This window comes from Marmota monax, unplaced genomic scaffold (assembly GCF_021218885.2).
Source record: "Marmota monax isolate L192 unplaced genomic scaffold, Marmota_monax_Labrador192_F-V1.1 WCK01_AAM20220418_F8-fsc00063, whole genome shotgun sequence".
Taxonomy (NCBI): Eukaryota; Metazoa; Chordata; class Mammalia; order Rodentia; family Sciuridae; genus Marmota; species Marmota monax.
The window spans coordinates 7,979,374-7,999,180 of record NW_026693726.1 but is presented as its reverse complement, the minus strand read 5'-3'; the positions used below and the strand labels follow the sequence as shown (position 1 = coordinate 7,999,180).

General features: G+C 41.7%; 1 protein-coding gene across 3 annotated transcripts in view; it reads right to left on the bottom strand.

The window, feature by feature from the left end:
* Chd7 (chromodomain helicase DNA binding protein 7) overlaps positions 1–19,807 on the bottom strand; it is a 184,004-nt gene that overhangs the window by 18,787 nt on the left and 145,410 nt on the right. For all 3 annotated transcript variants that reach the window (XM_046460511.2, XM_046460514.2, XM_046460512.2), the window contains exons 14-23: positions 18,114–18,257; positions 16,715–16,970; positions 10,740–10,950; positions 10,027–10,222; positions 9,119–9,286; positions 8,824–9,003; positions 6,162–6,272; positions 5,867–6,072; positions 3,220–3,419; positions 2,877–3,036 (exon numbers count right to left, since the gene is read on the bottom strand). In XM_046460511.2, the coding sequence (XP_046316467.1) occupies positions 2,877–3,036; positions 3,220–3,419; positions 5,867–6,072; positions 6,162–6,272; positions 8,824–9,003; positions 9,119–9,286; positions 10,027–10,222; positions 10,740–10,950; positions 16,715–16,970; positions 18,114–18,257 (1,832 nt within the window). The remainder of the gene's footprint in view (positions 1–2,876; positions 3,037–3,219; positions 3,420–5,866; positions 6,073–6,161; positions 6,273–8,823; positions 9,004–9,118; positions 9,287–10,026; positions 10,223–10,739; positions 10,951–16,714; positions 16,971–18,113; positions 18,258–19,807) is intronic.

Genomic DNA, 19,807 nt, shown 5'->3' with positions numbered 1-19,807 from the left:
CTGATCAGACAGAAATAGATATTAGGAAACACACCAGCCTTCCTTCCTTCTCACCGTGGTTCTACTCATGGCCAATGAGGCTCTGGATGGACTAAGTTTGAGGTTGTAAAAATACGAATATATTCCAAGACAAGCCATCATTTTGGCTAACATCTTTTAATTTTTAAAATTTTATTTTATTAACTCCTAAGATTACACATGGGCTGTCTCACACTGAACCAATGAAGGCAAAGTGACAGCCCAAGACCCCGTGGCTGGACCTTGTTTCTCTTCTGGGTAGAGAAGAATTTGCAGGGCCGCTTCTGCTTATTATTCAGGATGCTCAGAAAGGGTAGTTCCAAAGGAAATACCCTCCAGCTTTGGCTAGACTCTTCACAATTCACAGCAAAATTTGATACAGGGCAAGGGAACTTAATGGTTTCTCTTCCGTCTGGTAAAAGTCAAAGACTTCCACTTTGGGAGCAGTTTTAGCTCTAGGGAGACTTTCATGAACTAACTGTGAATGTCACCTTTCTTCGAGAGGAGAAAATTCAAACCAACACTGATGCTGAGCCGAGTGCCCTGTGGAGTGCACAGTGCTCGCCGGCTAAGGACAGGCAAGAGGACAGCCAGGACACGGCCCCTGATCTGCAGGGATGGGTGCTCTCTGAGGCAGACAGACACTACTGTTAGCCAATCCTCAGGCCTTATTCACATTCCTTCAGCTGTCCCACTAGTGACTGTTTCTGGACCACCCCTCAGCCCAGGACAAAGCATGGCACGAAACTCTTCTGCCCCCCTCATCTCCTTTAATCCTGTTTTGGTGTCTCATGCCCTTGAAACTTGTGAAGTGGCCAGTTATTTTCTAAGATGTCCTTCTACTGGGTCTCTTTTTTCCCATGTTAACATCCACATTTGCTCACTTTAGATCTGTCAAGATCTAACCTCAAGGCATGATCTACTGGGAAAGGGCAAGGGGACCACTCATTTCATCTCAGAGATGAAATGGATGGCATCAACCGCCTTCTGAGACTGAATGGAAAGATCTGAAGAGCTCCTGTTACTTCTCATGCCTAATTAGGGAGCCTGCACCATGGAAGCCCATTACTGACAGTAAAATGGAAATTAAAAACCACTACCACCACACTGACATCCGGGAACAGGAGCCATGGTTCCCACACTAAACCACTTCACTTCCTTTGTTTGAATCCAGAACTCAAGAGGCTACTGACCCAAAGTTGATATGAACCACAAGGACATAGAAAGTTTTCTAATAGCTCTAAGTGGGGTAGAATTTGAGAGAGAACTACCATGCCACTGCAGTAACAAGTTTCTGTGACATCAAATGGTTTGAGGTAGTGGTTTTGAAGACTCCTGGGAGCCTCACAGGAATCCCAAAGAGGTGGTGGTTGGACTTCTGAGATGAGGTGGGCAGATGACCTTAGTGGTGAGAACAAGGGTGCTCATCCTACGTCTTCTCCACCCTTAACAGGTCAAAGGACTTCAAATAGTTATTCAACTTGAGTTTCGGTTTCTTTAGTTAAATGGGGATAAAACAGCACTCCTGTCAGGTGTGGTAGGCAGCTACCTGGAAGGCTGAGGCATGAGGATCACTTGAGCCTTGGAGTTTGAGGCCAGTGTGGGCAAATATAAAAAGGCCCTATCTCAAAATTAAATTAAAAAAAAAAAAAAAAAAAACCCACCATTTCTACCTTAGAGAATTTAAACAGATAATTTATACCTAAAGCACTTGACATACTGCCAGCATTATGTGCTCTGACTTTTGTCTTTTTAAAACAAAAATATGTGTTTGTTTATATTCTGCCTCATCCAACTGAGATCTTGATGCCAGCTCTATCTGACTCCCAGGAAGTGAGTCCTGAAGACATGGAGCAACTTGCTCAAGGCCACACAAAACTGAGGACTGGTCAAGCTGTTCAGTACCACCGCTGTCTATATTATTGATACTGAAAAATGTATACTGAGAATAAGGAAATAACATGTTAGTTTAATGTGTACACAATCAACAGAGTTCTAAGAAATAAAATCAATACAGATTCAATATTCTCCAATTATCTTTGAATTTCTGGAAATAAAGGTAAAGAATATGATTCTAAACTCACAAGACCCGGCAACTGAGATATTATTAAGGCAAAAATAACATGTAAACTTGCCAGACCACTATGTAAGCAGGGTGGGGTTGTATAAAGCTAACCACAATTCTCTACCACACTGGCTTTAAAAAAAAAAAAATCAGTCATGTGCAATGTTCACAGAGGCATTGTTCACAACACATAAAGGTGGGAACAACCCAAGTACCCACAAATGGATGAATGGATCAACAAAATGTAACACATTTACAACGGGGTAATATTCAGCCATCAAAAGGAATGAAATTCTGATATACACTGCAACACGAAGGGACTGTGAAAACGTTATGCTAAGTGAAACAAGTCCAACACAGGACAAGTATTGTACGATTCACTTACGAGAATCGTACAATGAACTTAAGTGAATAGTGGTTACCAAGGGCTGGTGGGAGGGCAGTCACTATTTAACACAGGGTTCCTATTGGGGGCGATGAGAAAGTTTGGGGTACAGACAGTGGTGACAAGTACACAAGTACACAGCACTGTGAATACAATTAATGCCAATACGTTGCTTCCGTACAAACAGTTGGAACAGTAAATGTCACATTATGTCTTTTTTTTTTTTTTTTTTTTTAAACCATATAAGAAGCTATCAATCACCTGAAGATATGCTCTTTGAGGACTTGGCAGCATGTTTCAAGAAAAATGGGGAGGTTATACAAAGGCAGCACCCACCGAGTGTCATGGTTTTAACACCGTATGTCTTACAGAACAAGAGCAGCCAAGCCCTGCACCCCAAACACGTACTTGTTGCAGTGGTGCTTCAGGTGCTTCTTGTAGCTGTCCTCCTGGAACAGTGTGTCCGGGTTGCAGCTGGCCAGCCAGTCGGCATCCTGCACCACTGGCTGTGTGCTCTGGGCTTTCACCTTCTTCCCCTTCCTTCCCCTGGGCACTGGGGCTGAGAGACCTGAAAGAAGCATCATCATCCTGAGCAGCAGCAGCACTGAAGCCTTTGACACTCCAAGTTACAGTGTCAGAAGCAGATATTGTAAAGAAGGAAAACAAAGGGTCTGTGTTGTATCTCTTTATCAGGGTGTGTCACAAAGTTTCCAGTGAATGTCACCACATGAAAGGCATACAGCAGACCTACCAGAATGATTGACCAAGGCTCGAGTCTGGCCATCAGCCGTGGGTGTGATCAGATCCCAGATGAAGCTTTTGATATTCTCGTCCCCTTTGTAATGGTGGAGACAGTACACCAGGATGGTTCGGCAAATGGTTTCTACATCTTGCTCCGTGAGTTGACGTTTGTAGCGTCCGTGGGAAAGGATGTCTGTCCACCTGCCCCAACTGTAAAGCAAATAGCTTGCATGCAGATGGTGCCTCTAACTACAGATCTGAAGTTGTACCTTAATAGTCAGGTACCAGTGTTGGGATATTCTGGGTCAAAACTGTAATGTTTTCTATTAGGTGATAGGAAAGCAACCCAGGGTACAAAAGTTAAGCACGCCCCCTTTCAGAGTGGGCCAGGAGTTCATTGCTCATAAGTGCAGGAGTTGAACTACCACCCTCATGACCAAAACTGGATTTTCAAGGCAGAAGCAGGCCAGTGGCAGGCATTTTCAGGACATGAATGTAATCCAGGAGGCCCAGAAATTGTATGTGCTGCTTCCTTCTGCTATGGTTTATGTGTTTGGATGCTGACCAACCATTTGAGATGAAAGGTGACTCAAGGTAGCTGTGACTACCCCCAAAAAGAATGCAATGCCGAGGAGTTCAGCTGCTCCAATCCACCACAAAGGGACACACTCCAATAACTGGTGCAGGACTGTGAAAGGCTTTGCGATCCCTTTTGAAACGGGGAGTAGTGACTCCCAAGGACAAGAACACCCGTACAGAAGATGTTCAACCAACTCACAGGTCCTTACATGGAAAGGGTGGGAGAAAAGTCTACGGGTAAAGGGAAACAAGTAACACCCTGCTGACCCTGACCATGCACTGCGTCACAGCCTCAGGCTGCACTCCTGCGCTACCCTTTGGGAGTTGTGGGTGTGACCAGACAGCAAACAGCACGGGTGCAGGAAAAGGCAGATGCTGCCCAAGACCCATCCTCCACCCCTTACCCACTGTAACAGCAGATGAGCTAGGGCAGTGCTCATGGTGCAAACAGTCCTCCGCTGCCTTTGAAGATAACTAGCTGGTGGCTGAGGCATAGGGAGGACTTGGTCTTAGCTGCAGGGAGCAGTATGTGTCCCTTTTCCCATGCCCTGCCTTTCTCCCTGGTCTGGTTTCTTACCACTCTCTGGTCCTCTCTGGCTCCTATCAGTTCTTCCAAACACAAGGCCAGTCTCAACTCCACGCCTTTGGACATGCTGCTCTCTTCTCCCTACACAAACTCTGACATACTCCCTCTTACCCTGGCTAATTAATGATGTCCACCTGTTCACAGGCTGTACCTATCACTTTTATGCAATTCCTTCTTCGACTTCTACCCCAGAAGTGGAGGGTTGATACCTGAGTTGTGTCTTACAGGTAAGGTGCTGTGCTTCTGTGCTCCATCAAACAAGCCATACCTGATACAGCAGCACAGTATACTGCCATTTCTGCTCACCTACGTGCCTGCCTTGAGCTATGCCAATCTTGGTCACATTGTATAAATGAGTCTGAGACTACCCTAGCCCAGTGCCCAGGCCACAGCAGGTGTTCCAAGAAGAGCGATGACTATGGGAGAAGGGCAGGCTTGACAGAGACAACATGCCCTGGGCATCCTTCTTAACACTGGGAGTTATTAACATGTTCCATTCCTAGGGTTTCCAAGAATGTCCTAGACTCTGATCATTAGTTGAAACAAGGAAGCAGGTGCATGTCACAAAGGGCTTAGGTGGGGAGAGTCTCCCATATAAGAATGAGCGAAAGAGGATCTTGGACTTGCATAGATAATGAGTATCAGTGGCAAAGCTGTTGAGATACAGGATGGGCTTTTGCTGAACTTCACTTATTCCATAAACAAGCCTTCATTCACAAGTCACTGAATGGGGAGTTGCTCTTGGCAGTGGGAACAGCCTGTGCAAAGAAAAAGATGAAGTGGTCTGTCTGAACAGAGGCTTGGGTTGCTGGTGGGCAAGAACCAACAGGGCAGACAGGGCCAACTAGAGCGTTCTGTATGCCATGCAAACACGTTTGTGTCTATTCTGAACTAACTGTGATCCACTGGAAGAAATCACTGCAGGCAGGATCTCATCAGGTTGGCAAAAAGACTGCCTTGGTGGCAGTTTTATTTTAATGGAGTCTGCCTACAGTCCCACAATCTCTGAGAAACCTCTCATTTACTGATTCAGGTATTTTGTAGCACCCTGTCATACAAAGTACCCTGTGGGATGGCACAGCAATTCAGAGATGTTTTAGAGGTGGATCCAGCCTTTGAGGAGTCTGAAGTCCAGCAGGAGAAACACAACACATTCACAAAAGTCAAATGACCACTCATGTTTTGGAAGAATGTTTTGAGAAAAATGGGGAGACTGTGCAAGGGTGGGACCACTTGTGAGCAGAAAGACAAAGATGAACAAGTGAGAATATGGACTTTACTTCTAGTGACCTCTCCACATCCAGGAGGATCTGAATGACGTGATCACTTTAACCAAGCGACCCCTAAGCTGTGCTGAGTTACTATAGAAGCTTTCCTTTGATTCACAAGGGGGAGTCACACAGATCCAAACACAAATCGTCTTCCGATACCATCTGGGAATTCTAACTACTGTCAGAACAAAATTCCACTTTATGTAGTGAGTCCACCTTACCCATAGACGAGCAGATTCTTCTCAACTCGGAAACACTCGCTCCTGGCATAGCCCTGTGACTTATCCTGGGGCCGCCGTGGTTTTGCACAAGGCTTTTCTTCTGAATCACTTTCCAAGTCTGAGAACTCCATCAGCTCGTCCTCCTTCACTGCGCTGTACAGCCTGGTCTGTTTTCTCACTCTCGGAGTGTCGATAACCAGGTTGTTCTGACAAAAGAGCAGATACACTTGAAACTTCTGAAACAGCGACCCTTGGGTTACATCAGACCGACATCTGAATGGGATTTCTCACTCACCCTCCCGTTTAAGGCATCAATGTCCAATTCAGCCTTCTTAGCCCACTTTTGCCAGAAATTTGGATCATCCAAAGAAATATCTGTCCTATTTCCAGATGCAACAAAACTGGCCTGGGGGGGGGGGCGAAAAAAAAAACATTACTTTGAAATGCTTTTCTCATGGTTAGAATGCAAGGCAGATTTTGTTTATTCATTCACTCAAGTATGTGTGTATGCTTCTCCACGTGTGCCAGACACTACAGTGAATGGACCTGGGATGAGAGCCTCCTCAGGCAGCTAGCTCACTGTGCAGAGGCCCAGAGAGACCAGGAAACAAAGGTGCACACCTCAGCATGAAAAGTGACAGGGAACCGAGGTATGTGTAGGTACAGGTAACACAAAGAGGAGGGTCACTTACTCTGGCAGGCCATTTCAGGGAACTGAGAAGCAAGGGGTCTCCTGGAAGGATGATACTTGAGCCATACTTTAAAACATTCATGAAACAGGACAGCATTGAAAATATTTTTTTGGCAGAGCATATGCAAAGGTACAGAGGAGAGGAAAGGGGATGTGGGTACTCAGAAAAGAGCAGCCCAAGGGCAAGTTGATGACAGAGACAGAAGCCAGATCAAGCAGGGCCCTGTGTGAGCTGTTAATAGTGTCAGAATTCCTTCCTCAGGGAGAAGTGAGCAATTTGAAAATAAGGAGTCCTCTAAAGATGGACACCATCATGTCCAGAGTCAGTGTTAGATCATACCAGTGTCTCAGCAGGAGAGTAGAAAAGGCTGCTGTAGTAGTTCAGAGAAGAAATAATGAAGTCAGAAAACAGATGCCATTAAAATGAAGAAAAAAGAAGCTGTCTAGAAAGCCATTCTTTAAAAGGCAAAATTTAATGGAAACTCTGGGTGAATATGAAGCATGAAAAAGGAGGAGGAAGCCAGGAAGAAGGAAAAAAAAATAAATCAGTATTCAACTCTGTCACCTGAATGGCGTTACTCAGGCAGGCAGACAGGTGTGTGGGTGTGTGTATGAGTATGTGGGTCTTTTAAGGTGTGGAGGAACAGGGGTGATGAGTTTGGTTTTGCCTATATAGTGCCTGTGAAGACTGAGGTTAAAAACCTCTTTTAAGAGGCTGAAAGATGTAAAAGAGAAGGGGCTGGGTCACAGAACCCAGAAAAGAGCCACTGCAGACTAGAGCAGGTAGAAAGACAGGGAATCCTGGGCACACCGAGCAGTTGGAGCCCGACCTCACACCACACACAAAGCTCAGCCCACAAGAGACTGCAGACCTGACAGAGCTAAAAATGTAAAACCTATAAGAGGAAACTTAGGAATGAATCTTTGTGGGCTAGACAACACGCTAAAAGCACAAGCGATAAAAGGGAAAAAAAAAAAAAACTGGAAACTGGATTTTTTTTTTTAAAGTACACACATTAAGAAAAAAACTAGGAGAGAATATCTGTAATCTACTATTCAACCTTTGTCTAGAATATACGGAGAGGTTATAAAACTCAATAATAAAAAGACAAATTCCTCAAAAAAATGAACAAACATTTCTCCAAAGACTATAAATGACAAACAAATATAAAAGTCTAGTAGTTCCTTAAAGAGTTAAATTCGAGACTAACATATGACCCAGCAATTCCACTCACATATGTCCACATAAAAAACAGTATACAAATGTTTACAATGACATTATTCATAAAACCCTAGAGTAGAAACAACTCAAATGTCCACTATCAACTGATAAAAAATGGTATACTCAGGTAACAGAATATTGTCCAGCAATTTAAAGGGACAAATTAATGATATATGCTTACAACATAGATGAACCTCAAAAATGTTATTTCAAGTGAATGAAGCCCGACACAGAAGATCATGTATTGCATGTCTCAGTAGGTAAATCTATACAGAAAGAGAAGTACATCACTAGTCTCCAGGGACTGCAGAGGAGGAGCAGGAAGAGGGTTAGGGAATAACTGCAAACAAGCATGAGGATCTTTCTGGGGTGAAGGGAATATTTGAACTTAGACTGAGCTGAAGGTTGCACAATTCTGTAATATGGTAAAGATGCTGAATTACATAGGCAATTTTATGGTAAGTAATGTACACTTCAATAAAGTTGATAAAAATAAAAATGTAGAGTGGTTCCTGGTGTGGATGGCTGGAATGAAATGCAGGGGGAACCTCTGAAGGGGCTCTCACGTGGGTGGCTGGGTGCTCAATGGGGCCTTGGCCAGAGTAGTTCTGACAGGCAGGAGGAGGGCAGGACAGGGAGTGAAACTAAGTGGGAAGCAGGCAGTGGAGAAAGCTGGTGTGGACTACACTGGGTGGATCTGAATTATGAAAAGAGTTATAGAGTTGCTGTAGCTACAGGGGAAAACAGATGAAAGATCTTTTAAAAACAGGAATGACTTGGTCATTCTTATAGACTATTCCAGAAATCAGGCTCTGGGGAGAGGATGGGGTTAAGAACATAGATAAAGGGGGCCACTGGTATCATATACACAGAAGAGGACCCAAAATGTTTTGTGGCAGGGACTCCCTAGGGAGCTAACTAATAATTTTGCTAATTCATAACATAAAGGTTGGTTTGCAGCTGGTGAGCACTTTCACAGGATGCTCTTACATGTACTCTATCATGCTGTTAGAGAAAACTTGGCCTCTTCAGACAGATTCACACCTTAGCAAATGTGGAACCTTTTCCTTCAGACTCAATGGTGATAGTGTGGGTTCGCCGTAGGAGAATTTGGTCGATGTCTTCTTCACAGAACTTAGACCCTTCATCTTCCTCATCCATGAGTGCACCATAAGCCCCTTTTCGTAGAAGATCCTCTATTTCTTTCTTGGAAAGCTGTTGTACCTGTTTTACAGAAATATTTAAAATGTTGGAAAAATAATCTAGTACAGAATAATTTCTTACTATTAGCTAAGAAAGAACCAGAGTAAATGAATGCTTTGGGCAAGTCTTAGTTTACCCCATTGGTAGCATTTTCTCTTCCACTCATAGACTGCAGCACGGCTTTATCCAGACCAAGCTTCAAACTAGCCTTGTCGAACATTTCCCTTTCATAGGAATTTCTTGTAATTAACCTGTAGATTTTCACAGATTTGCTTTGTCCTATTCTATGACATCTAGCTTGAGCCTGGAAGAAAAAGAAAATTAATGGCTATTGCAATGCACCAAGTGTTTGTGTTCCCCCAAAATTCATGTTAAAACCACTATTCCAAAGTGACAGAACTTAAGAGATGGAGACTTAGGGAGGTAATTTTGTCTTGAGGGTGGAGCCCTCATGAATGAGATCAGTGCTTGGATAAAAGAGGCCAGAAAAATCCAAGTGTGATGGCACACATCTGCAATCCCAGCTACTTGGGAGGCTGAGGCAGGAGGATCGCTAAGTTTGAGGCCAGCCTAGGCAAATTAGTAAAGCCCTGTCTCAAAATAAAATAAAAAGGGCTAGAGACATAGATAGGTGGTAGAGTGCCCCTGGGGTTCAATCCCCAGTATAGGGATGGGGTTGGGAGGGAGAAGAGTCCGGACAACGAGTTTGTTCTTTGGCTATGTGTCAACCAGGCAATTTCTTTACTGAGAACACAACCCTTCTGGCACACTAACTCAGACTTCCAACCTCCATAAATTTTGAGAAATACATGTTTATTGTTTAAACTGCTCAATTTATGGCATTTTTGTTTCAGTAACCCAAATTAAAACAGCTACCAAAGAAAAACAAGTTCTAATAATTAAAGTAGCCATTTGGAAGCAGATTAACAACCTAAGAAATTTCTTCACACATTACTAATACACTTATTACTACTTGATTTCCCACAACTTTAATTTTTTTTTTTTTTTTTTAAAGGCATCAGTAAGATTTCCTTGTGTGTTTACCTGGAGGTCATTTTGGGGATTCCAGTCTGAATCAAAGATGATGCAGGTATCAGCAGCAGTAAGATTAATGCCTAGCCCTCCTGCCCTCGTACACAGGAGGAAAACAAACCTATCGGAATCAGGTTTGGAGAATCTGTCAATAGCTGCCTGGCGGAGGTTACCTCTTACTCGGCCATCGATCCTTTCATATGGGTACCTGAAAAAAAATATTAACGAGGAGCTTGACAAATGGCTACAACAAAGGTGCTCCTTTTTAATTGTTAAGTAAGTATCAAAACATGGACTAAATACTAATAGAACAATCTAATTTAACAGAAATAATTTCGGAGCCAGCATTTTTTTTTTAATAGCTTTTCATCCAACTGGCTCAAAGCTCAAAGATTGTTTTTTATACTTCCTCATCAGTGACACAGCTAAACTCTAAAAATAGCTGACCCTTTTAACAGTAAGATAACAAACAATTTCAATTTTAAGAACTATTCTCTAGTCAAATGAAAGCCATGGAGGAAAAACTGCCCACAGAAGTATGTAGTGTCTGCCTGTATCATCATAGAAAATAAACTGATGTACAATTAGTTTTGAGGAGGAGATGTCACACATTTTTCCCATTCTACCCTCTTTTATCATAAATGTCACTTCTAGGTGAACCACTTGGAGCCCGTATAGGGCAATTTTTTCTTTCCTCTTTGTTATTCTGACACGGTGGCCCTCACCGTCTCTGAATGAGGTAGTCTTCCAGTATGTCCAAGCAGCGCACCATCTGGGAAAAGATAAGCACCCTGTGGCCACCAGCCTTCAGTTTTGGCAGCAGCTTGTCAATCAGCACTAGCTTGCCAGCAGCCTGGATCATTGCCTGGAGCTGAAAATCTGGAGACTCTGCATTGTGTGTTTCTTTAAACTCTTCCAAAATTTTCTCTTCAGCACCTGCAGAGATTGGACAGCATAAGTGAATACTGTAAAAGGTTTTTATTGCTAAAAACAATGAATTTGCCTTCAAAACCTACCACAAACTGTAGGAACCAGAATACCACACTTTTGTTTGTCGACAAGAATCCATCCACTTACTCAAAGTTGGGTCTACACAAAACCACGGTGGTACAAAAGGGATCAAAGTTTTAAGCACAACACATTGAGGCATTTAGGGGGGAAAAAAAAACACATTTTCCAACAAACAAATGTTTGCTGTGTATAAAAACTGAATCTCAACAACAGACTGTCAAGGCAGAAGTGGTAGAAACAAGCCAAGGGCCAGATACCTACAGAAAATTTGGAACCTAAATTGCTAAAGAAATGAAGAACTGTTTACTAGCTGAATATAAACACAAACAACAAAATCTGTTCTAAGAAACAAAAGGATGGAGTCCTAGCGAAGTGTGAAGGCCGTTCTTTGAGTCTATAATGGCATATTAATATTATCATAAGGATGACAGAATGGGAAGCTCAGTTTCTGGATATTCTTCAGGGATTTTTTTGAAAAACCTGAGCACACATCTATTATTCTAATCTCTTGATCTCCCTCCATGTCCATTACCACCTGACAATCTCCTAAAATGCAAAAATCCCATCTTGAATGACCCAAACCTTTTAAAGCTAAAAACACTGAAACAACCTTTAAGTATTTAATACAAGACTTTCTTAATTCAAGATTTTCATGTTTAACTCTCTTTTGCTCATAGCTCTACATGGACTTTTTGCTTGTTCAAAGACTTCAGGAAATCAGAAGTTTCAAGAAAATGGCTCCTTCCTAAGGAAGAAGCCCCACCACCTTCCTCTCCTGACCCCCTCCCCTGTTTATTCAGGAAGCAGCAACTTCTTAGGTGGCTGGAATTGGAATTGGGCAGCACTGGCTGGCAGTCTTTGCCTCAGGCTACCAGGGCATAGCAACATGCTCAGCCCTCCATACGGTGGAGATGTGCTCACCTGTTCTTCAGAAAATATACCAAATGCATGCATCTAATGGGATCCATCCCCAGCTCAAACTGTGCTAGAAACTTTAAACTACACTTCCTATCACTGGCTTCAAACATGTGAACTAAGTAAACACAAGATAGGGCTACATAAACCTCAAAAGGGTTTTAAAGGTTGGGACACACAGGCCATCACAACAACCTCAGATGGTACTTCTGCAAGAAGCGCAAGATGGAAAAAAATAGCAAGCTGCTTTGCATTTGAAGGGTGCCTGTGGAACTTACCTTAAGGACATGGTCATGTGAATAAAGATGGTGTGTTTTATCGTGAATCAACAAAGAATTCACTGAGAACGTTAAAGTCACTTAGTGCCTTGACCAAGCACCAGGGCCTTCCACAAAGCCATCCACAAAGCCACCTTCTCACAAAAAGGACTGGCAGAAAATACCAGCTCCTTCGACATTATTGGCCCCCCAGGCCTTCTTCAGTGAATAAAGCTAATATTCTGATTTTTTTCTATAAGTATAGAAAAAGAGCAAAGGGTTTTCACTAAGGAAAAAAGAAAAATGCTATTTAAGAGAATCAGCAAAAACGTTTGCCAAAGTAGTTAAACAATGTTTTTCAAAACATGAATTTATAAACCCGGGTTCTAGATTTGGGAGGTAGAGGTGCTTAAGAGGTGGGAAATACACTTAAGTTTATACATTACATTAGATCTTCAAATTTGTACTTTTAAATGATGTGAGAATTTTACAATGTAGAAATGGTAGATTAAGTATTTTTTATCCATATGAAACCAAATCTATAATCAAAATAAAAGATGATGTTTTAATAATTTAAAGCAAGTTTATGATTAATAAGCATTTTTCAAAAAATGAGATAATCATTTTAATGAAATAAAACCTCAAATTTTAGCAGAAATATCATTTTTAATATTAAACTTATTCAGAGGTGAAAAAAAATCTGCCTTTTCAATGCTGCCAACAACTTCTCATCTAGAACAGGACAGAAAACTGTACTTTCTTACCCAACAAAACCTACTGCTAAATTATCAATTCAGCTCTTTGTTATCAATTTAGAGTATTCAAGTAGTGGCCAGATTACACTAACAAGACTTCAATTAAAAGCAATGTCAGCAAACATTTTCTGTATGGTGCTCTTGTGAAAGAAGGTATGGGGTAAATATTAGGGAGGAGGGCAATTTCTACCTTTTGGTGTCACACCCACGTTTTCAAAACTACCAATTAAAGATTTACCCTGAAAATAGGTACACATCATTCAGGAAATTAACTGGAAATGTGTTATGATAAGTCAAAACACTTAGTTGGCTCTGCCCTAAATTGAAGTATGGCTGGTACTACATTTACAAGGACATGTGTTATTAAAGGCAACTTGTAGCAAGGATGTACTCACTTCCAACCTGAAGTCTTTTCACTTCAGCAGATGGTCACTATCAGGGCAGTGACAGTAATATCATCTAGTTATATTAGCTATGGACAGGAAAATATTTTGTTACTGAAGATTACATTGGAAAAAAAAAAAAACTACTACTGTTTCTCTAAAACTCATTCCATTGCGTAAGCCCTGTTTTTATTTTATTTCTATTTTCTGTATTTTCCCTACTTCCAACGGTGACAGCCACCAACTCTATTTATTTATTCGGCAGATTGGGGGTGGAAAAGGAATGCTCTGCCAATGAGCTACAACCCCAATCCTTTTTATTTTTTTTTTCATTTTGAGATGAGGAAGGGTCTCACTAAGTTGCTGAAGATATCACTAAATTGCTGAGGCTGGCCTCCAATTTGCCCTTCTCCCTCAGTCTCCAGAGCAGCAGAACTTACAGATGTATACCATTGCACCTGGCTAATAAAAACCAATTACTCCTAAGTTACCTCTGTCCATCAGGGGACTCTTGGATATGTTTTTCAACATTATTCTGACTCTTACATTAGGAAATCTGAAGTTGAAAATTTCATTCAAATAAAGGTTGGGCTGGTAAGAGTAACCTCATTTGTTACCGAGTTACCTGCTTAACTTTTAGAAAGAAAAACAAGTAGCAACACTTGCTGGTGCTTATAGTGTGCTGACACTGTTTCAAGTGCTTAAGTAAAACTATTAAGTCCTTTAAAAGGATTTCTTACGTACTTTGCATTCTACATTCCCTGTAGATTCTCTGCCTCCTGGGTATGTTACTGCTTTCACCTTGTGCACACTGTTGCTTTTATTTTTCACAAGTGCAGAAAGGTTGTGCTGAATGGAACTAAAGTTTGACAGGCAGCTTTACTCTGCCATAACTCATACAAATTTCAGCTTCATATTTCCTTCCAATGTTCAATAGTGTCTAGAGATGGCTCTGTGACAGGGTGCTATCTCCAGATGGTGGGTAAGAATGAACAGCACAGGCCCTGGAGCAACCTCTGTGAAACGCAACTGTCTCCATGAGTTATTGGGAAAGCTGTATGCTTACGGATATATCGACATTTTTTTAAAATTATAATTTCCCAAAAATAAAGGCATAAAGACACATATGTAACAGATATTTCATAACTTGTTGTAAGGACAGAAGAGCTAACCTCAAGGAATGACCAATCAGAACAAATGCCTTAAAATCCAAGCCTCAAGAAGCCCTAGGAGGCTCCTGGGAAACTAACGTCCTGAATCAGGTAACAATGAAGAGCAAGCAGCCCAGGGAAGATTCCCACCAGCTGTGGGTTTGAGGAAACCACCCAGGAATGCTCAATGCATGTCATTACATGTGATCTAACAGGGTGGACTTGGTGGCTCAGGGATATCTATCTAGTGTCACTGACATTTCTCTCTTCACATCCACTCTGCTGGTGGCATTCCAGTCTTGCTGTTAGTATATCCTTTTCTCTTCTCCCCGCTTGGAGGCTTTTATCATTTATTTTTCTATTCATCATCTACTTTTTGTGAAATATGCTGTGTGCACATACGTATTTTCAAATAACACCATTATTTGGCCTAAGCCCCAACTCAACAATGGGCTGGTTAACATGCATCATAATGGCCATACAAGCGCCCAAACACTGTGATTAGAAGGCTGGTATATTAAACATATAATCATCACAAACAACACTCTCTTTAGAAGATGAAGCTACAAACATTAACTTTTAAAAAGAAATTCACTGATGTCACATGAAAGCAACAAATGACCTCAGGATCCTTGCTCTGAGCCTATCCAGGGACAGACCTTTTTTTTTTTTTTGCAGGGTGGGGGGGATACCGGGGATTGAACTCAGGGGCACTTGACCCCCAAGCCTCATCCCCAGCCCTACTTTGTATTTTATTGAGAGACAGGGTCTCACTGAGTTGCTTAGTGCCTGTTTTTTTTTTTTTTTCTTTGCTGAGGCTGGCTTTGAACTCGAAATCCTCCTACCTCCGCTTCCCAAGCTGCTGAGATCACAGGCTTGCGTCACCGTGCCCAGCTTCAGGGACAGACCACTTTTTATCCTATGATAACAGAAACTTCCGGATCCAGGGCACATTGTGAAAGGGGGAAAGATTAGAAACTCTTTAAATCAGCTGTTCTAGAACCTTGTGGACTGTGATAAAGACAGAGTAGGCTTTGCTCCTTCTTCCCTGGAAGGCCCCAAACTGCACTGCAGGCCGACTGTAACTGTGCACAAGAACCCTTAAATTAGCCTCGAGTCGCCATCTTTAATGCATATCACCTCCTGCCCAGACCGCAGCCACTGCCTCGGAGCTGGTCTTTCTGCTCGCCTGCTTCCCATCCCATTCTTTTTACACTGTTGCCCAACTCCTCATCCTGAGTCATGTACCTTATCACTGCTCAGCTCAAACACCTGCAGTGGTTCCCCTGCCAACACATTGGCCAAAGCCCAGTATCTGAGGTCACGGGGCCCCATGGTGTCAATCCCGTGGTGTCCAAGTGTCTGGCCCCACTGTTCACACATGTGCCTTACACTTTGGGCAATTTCCCCTTTGTGTTCAATGCCTCCATCTTTTTGCTCATGTTATAACTTCCATCTGAACGTCATTTTTTCCTCTAATCCAGCCTAGCAAAAATACCTTCTACCCTTAAGGCTTGTCTCAAATGACAACTAACGGCTTTCCTAATCTCAATCCCTCAATATACTGCAGGCTCCTTGAGGCAGGTGCTCACATGGCCATGAAACATGCACCCCTTAATGTTTCCTGAAAGCATAGAAGAGAGGTTCAGTCCCCATGTGTTAAGTAACATGATGGGTTTTATGAAGAGAAGAGTAGGGCCACATACGGTGGTCCATCGGTAATAGGGATGAACCATGGCCAGAGCTTTGCGACCATCTCTTATTCTCAGGGAACAGGTGCTGAAGGCCTCCAGACTGTGAGGAATACGAAGGCTTTAGCAAAGGTCTTAAACAGCTGAGAGCTGTTGGCCCACACCACTGGAGTTCCTCTTTAGCACCTCTGATTTAAACACACATTCACCAAGAAAACCTCAACCAGGGCTAATCTGTCTTTAGCTAGCATTTCTGATGATTTCTAGCCAGGGAGCACAAATGCTTCCCTTTAAAGGTCAAAGGAGGAAGGAGGAAGGAGACAAGGTGAGAACATGCTCCCAGGACCACAGGGGCACCTGGCATGCGTCTTCAGCACCACAGAGGGAGGCATCTCAGAGAAGAAGAAGTTGGAGAAGCTCACACAAGTGGTCAGGGCAGCACCAACTGCACACCACGAAAGCCTTGATCTGGGGACAAAAGGGACCTCTGGAGCCTCTATGGTCATTCAAGTAAAGTTCACAAGCAGGCAGGCTTACCATTGATTAGGTACGGATGATTGCAGCACTTCCGTAATTCCATCATAGTGTTTAAAAGGTTAGGTACGTTAGCTTGACCACCACCTTTGGAAAGAAATGTAAAATTCTTCTCAAGGATGGCTCGGTAATATTTCTTCTGAATGTTTGTTAGCTCAACTTCAATAATAGTTTCTTCTTTGGGGGCCAAGTTCTTTTCTACATCCTCTTTGAGACGTCTCAACATCATTGGCTTTAGAATAGCCTGAAGTTTTTGCACCTAAAAAAGGACCTTAGGTAAATACTGGTATCAAGGTTTGCTTCATATTAAACATATGTTATGAAAAATTAGGAAAAGCTTATTTATTTACTATCCATTTTCACTTTTCAAAGTCTAATAAGGGTATAAAGGAGCTAATCTTTTAGCTTTCATGAAAGAAATCTGAGAAGGGTTGGAAAATTCTAAGTCAAATGCACTGCTTCACCTACCCAAGAGTTCTGAACACCCAGAAGGGCTTGGAAAATAGTACACAGCAGTGGAGAAGAGAAAAAGAAAGAACTGTATTCATTTAGCTTTCCCTTCTGTTTGTCTTAAGCCAAAGGGATGGTGAGGAACAGGAAAGAAACCATGTCACAGAGTGCTATACTTCTGTTCTCTTTATCTATAGAAAGAGCTAAAGAACAAGAACAAGGAGCCTCAATGAGCAGGGGAGAAATGTCTATGCCTGGTTCTCTTTTCTGCTGATTGGCAAGCGGACACAGCACAACATATAGCTTTAACTTTTGAAAAGCAAAACAAAACAGACGTCACTCTGAACTAAGCTAAGAAGTTTTAGTGAACAGAAGATGGGGTACATAAAGACCAAGATTTCAAACTATCTCCACATTTATTTCAAAGATGGCACATGAAACATAGCAAGTGATACCCGCATAACTCTTACGGTGTATATATAAAAGTATCCATGTGCTTTTCACATACAATACCTGATTTACTTCTCCTAGAAATCCTGTGGGCTAGTAAAATGAAAGTATCTGGACTTGAAGAAACATACAACGTGGCCAGGTATATGCTTCAGAAATAAGAGTGGAAACCAAAACTTCAGCAGGCAGATCGCTCCACCAACTTCAGGGGCTTCTACCACTATCCCCATAAGTATGCAGAGCAAAACCACCAATATGAATAGCAGAGAAACCTCTGAAAATTACCTCAACAGCTATGTAACCTCTGTACAAAACTCAATAGCCCTCCATGAGGGTGAACGGACAAATGAACAAACCAAAAAACCTTCATAATGATGACTTGGAAGGTCCAAGGGAACAAACTGTAACATAACTTACATTTTTAAAGACTTAAACACTTATCCATTTCATGAGTTAATCATCAATTTTGATGACTGAGATAAAAACTTGAAGTGATAAGTACCTGCTCTTCTGTTTTTAGATCACCAAATTCTTGCATAAAGGTGGTTTCTGAAGGGAAGCGACTTGGTTCCAAGAAATGCAGCAAGCTAAAGAGCTCTTCCACAGTGTTCTGTAGTGGGGTCCCCGTCAGCAGCACTTTGTGTTCCTATGGTAACACAAGAAAAGCAACTGACCACACTGCAACCAAATGGACCTTTTAGGAAGAATGCTTTCCCCCAGGTCTCCATTTTTCTGCTTCTGTTTGTCAGTGGCAATTCAGCACCCACCCTACACCAAGTATAGAAATGAGGCATAAAGATGGAGACTTGGGAAGGATACGGCTCCTGCTTCAGATGAGTGGACATGTGCGGGGTGCTCTCTAGAGCTCCACAGGCTCCTTCAGTGTCCTTTTGTTTCTTCCGGAGGTTATGAGATCAATATTTTAGTAGGATGGCTTTCTAAATCCCCTAAGTCTCAGTGTTTTTTCTCAACCAAAGTTAAGTTTTTCCCTGAAATCCCTAGGCCAAGAGAAGGCGTTCACGCTTCTTTCTGTTCTCTACATCAACAATGCTCTCATCTTTCCATCTGCTTCCTGCATGACTCACTTTAGAGACAAAAGAACTTCTTCTAAATGCAACAGCATATGAAAAACTATTTTGTTCTGCAAAAATTTCCAACTGGCAAAGAGGTCATCTTGGTCTTAAATACCACAATCATTTGAAAAAAAAAAAAAAAATCAAATGCTATTTCTAACTTTTGTCTCTTTGAACCAAGTTAGGTATTTCTTTAATTAATTCTCCCTGTTTATGAACTTTTTCCAACTTTCCTTTTGTACTATGAGACAAAGAAGCTGTTTTAAAACAATCAGACTTAATAGTAATAAGTTTATAAATCTTAAGAGTCTTATTATTTCCTACCTTGGAGTATATTATCATCTTATTATTTCCTACATTTGGTGTATAGCACAACTAATCTTCTAGTAGTTACAAAATCAATATTCTGACTTAACTTGGAATCTGAGTAGACTTAGTTGTCAAACATACCTTACGCTCCGTAAATACTAGTTGAATGAGATAAAAGAAGAACACAGTTAATTTTTCTTCATATCTATCATGTCTTATTTGTCAATGAGGCTCTGTGAAAGTGAGGTGAAGCACTTCATACATTTTCCCCTCCTTTTCTCCCCTCCAAATAGATGTGTTTGATCAAAGACGCATATGCCAATATCACCTTCAGAATCTTAAATCATTAAGAGTAAAGAGTCTGCAAATCAGTTCAAGAGTTTCTAATTAATAACCATACTAGTGGAGTCACATGGGCCATAATGGCTGATATGGCCAAGGTCTGAATGACCCTATGAAATAATTCTTTAAAAAATACTCAGGAAAATATTATACAGGGAGAGAGAGAAAGGGGGCGGGGGAAAGGGAGAGAGGTATCATATTATATTTTCTCCAGTTTTTTTTTTTATATCTTTTATTGCTGAGTTAAATTCTAAATATTTAATCAAATCCTTTAAAAGAAGTGCTTTTAATTCACTAATTTCAAAATAAATGTATTCGTATAAGGGAAAGGAGGTCCTTTTTGGTGCTGCTTCACTTCAATGACTGCTTAACAGGCAAATACACCAAGTAATCACCAACATGACCTTTACAACCCTTTTGTACAGTTATTGAAAGTGGATAACAAATTTTAAAATATGGGATTACTACAACA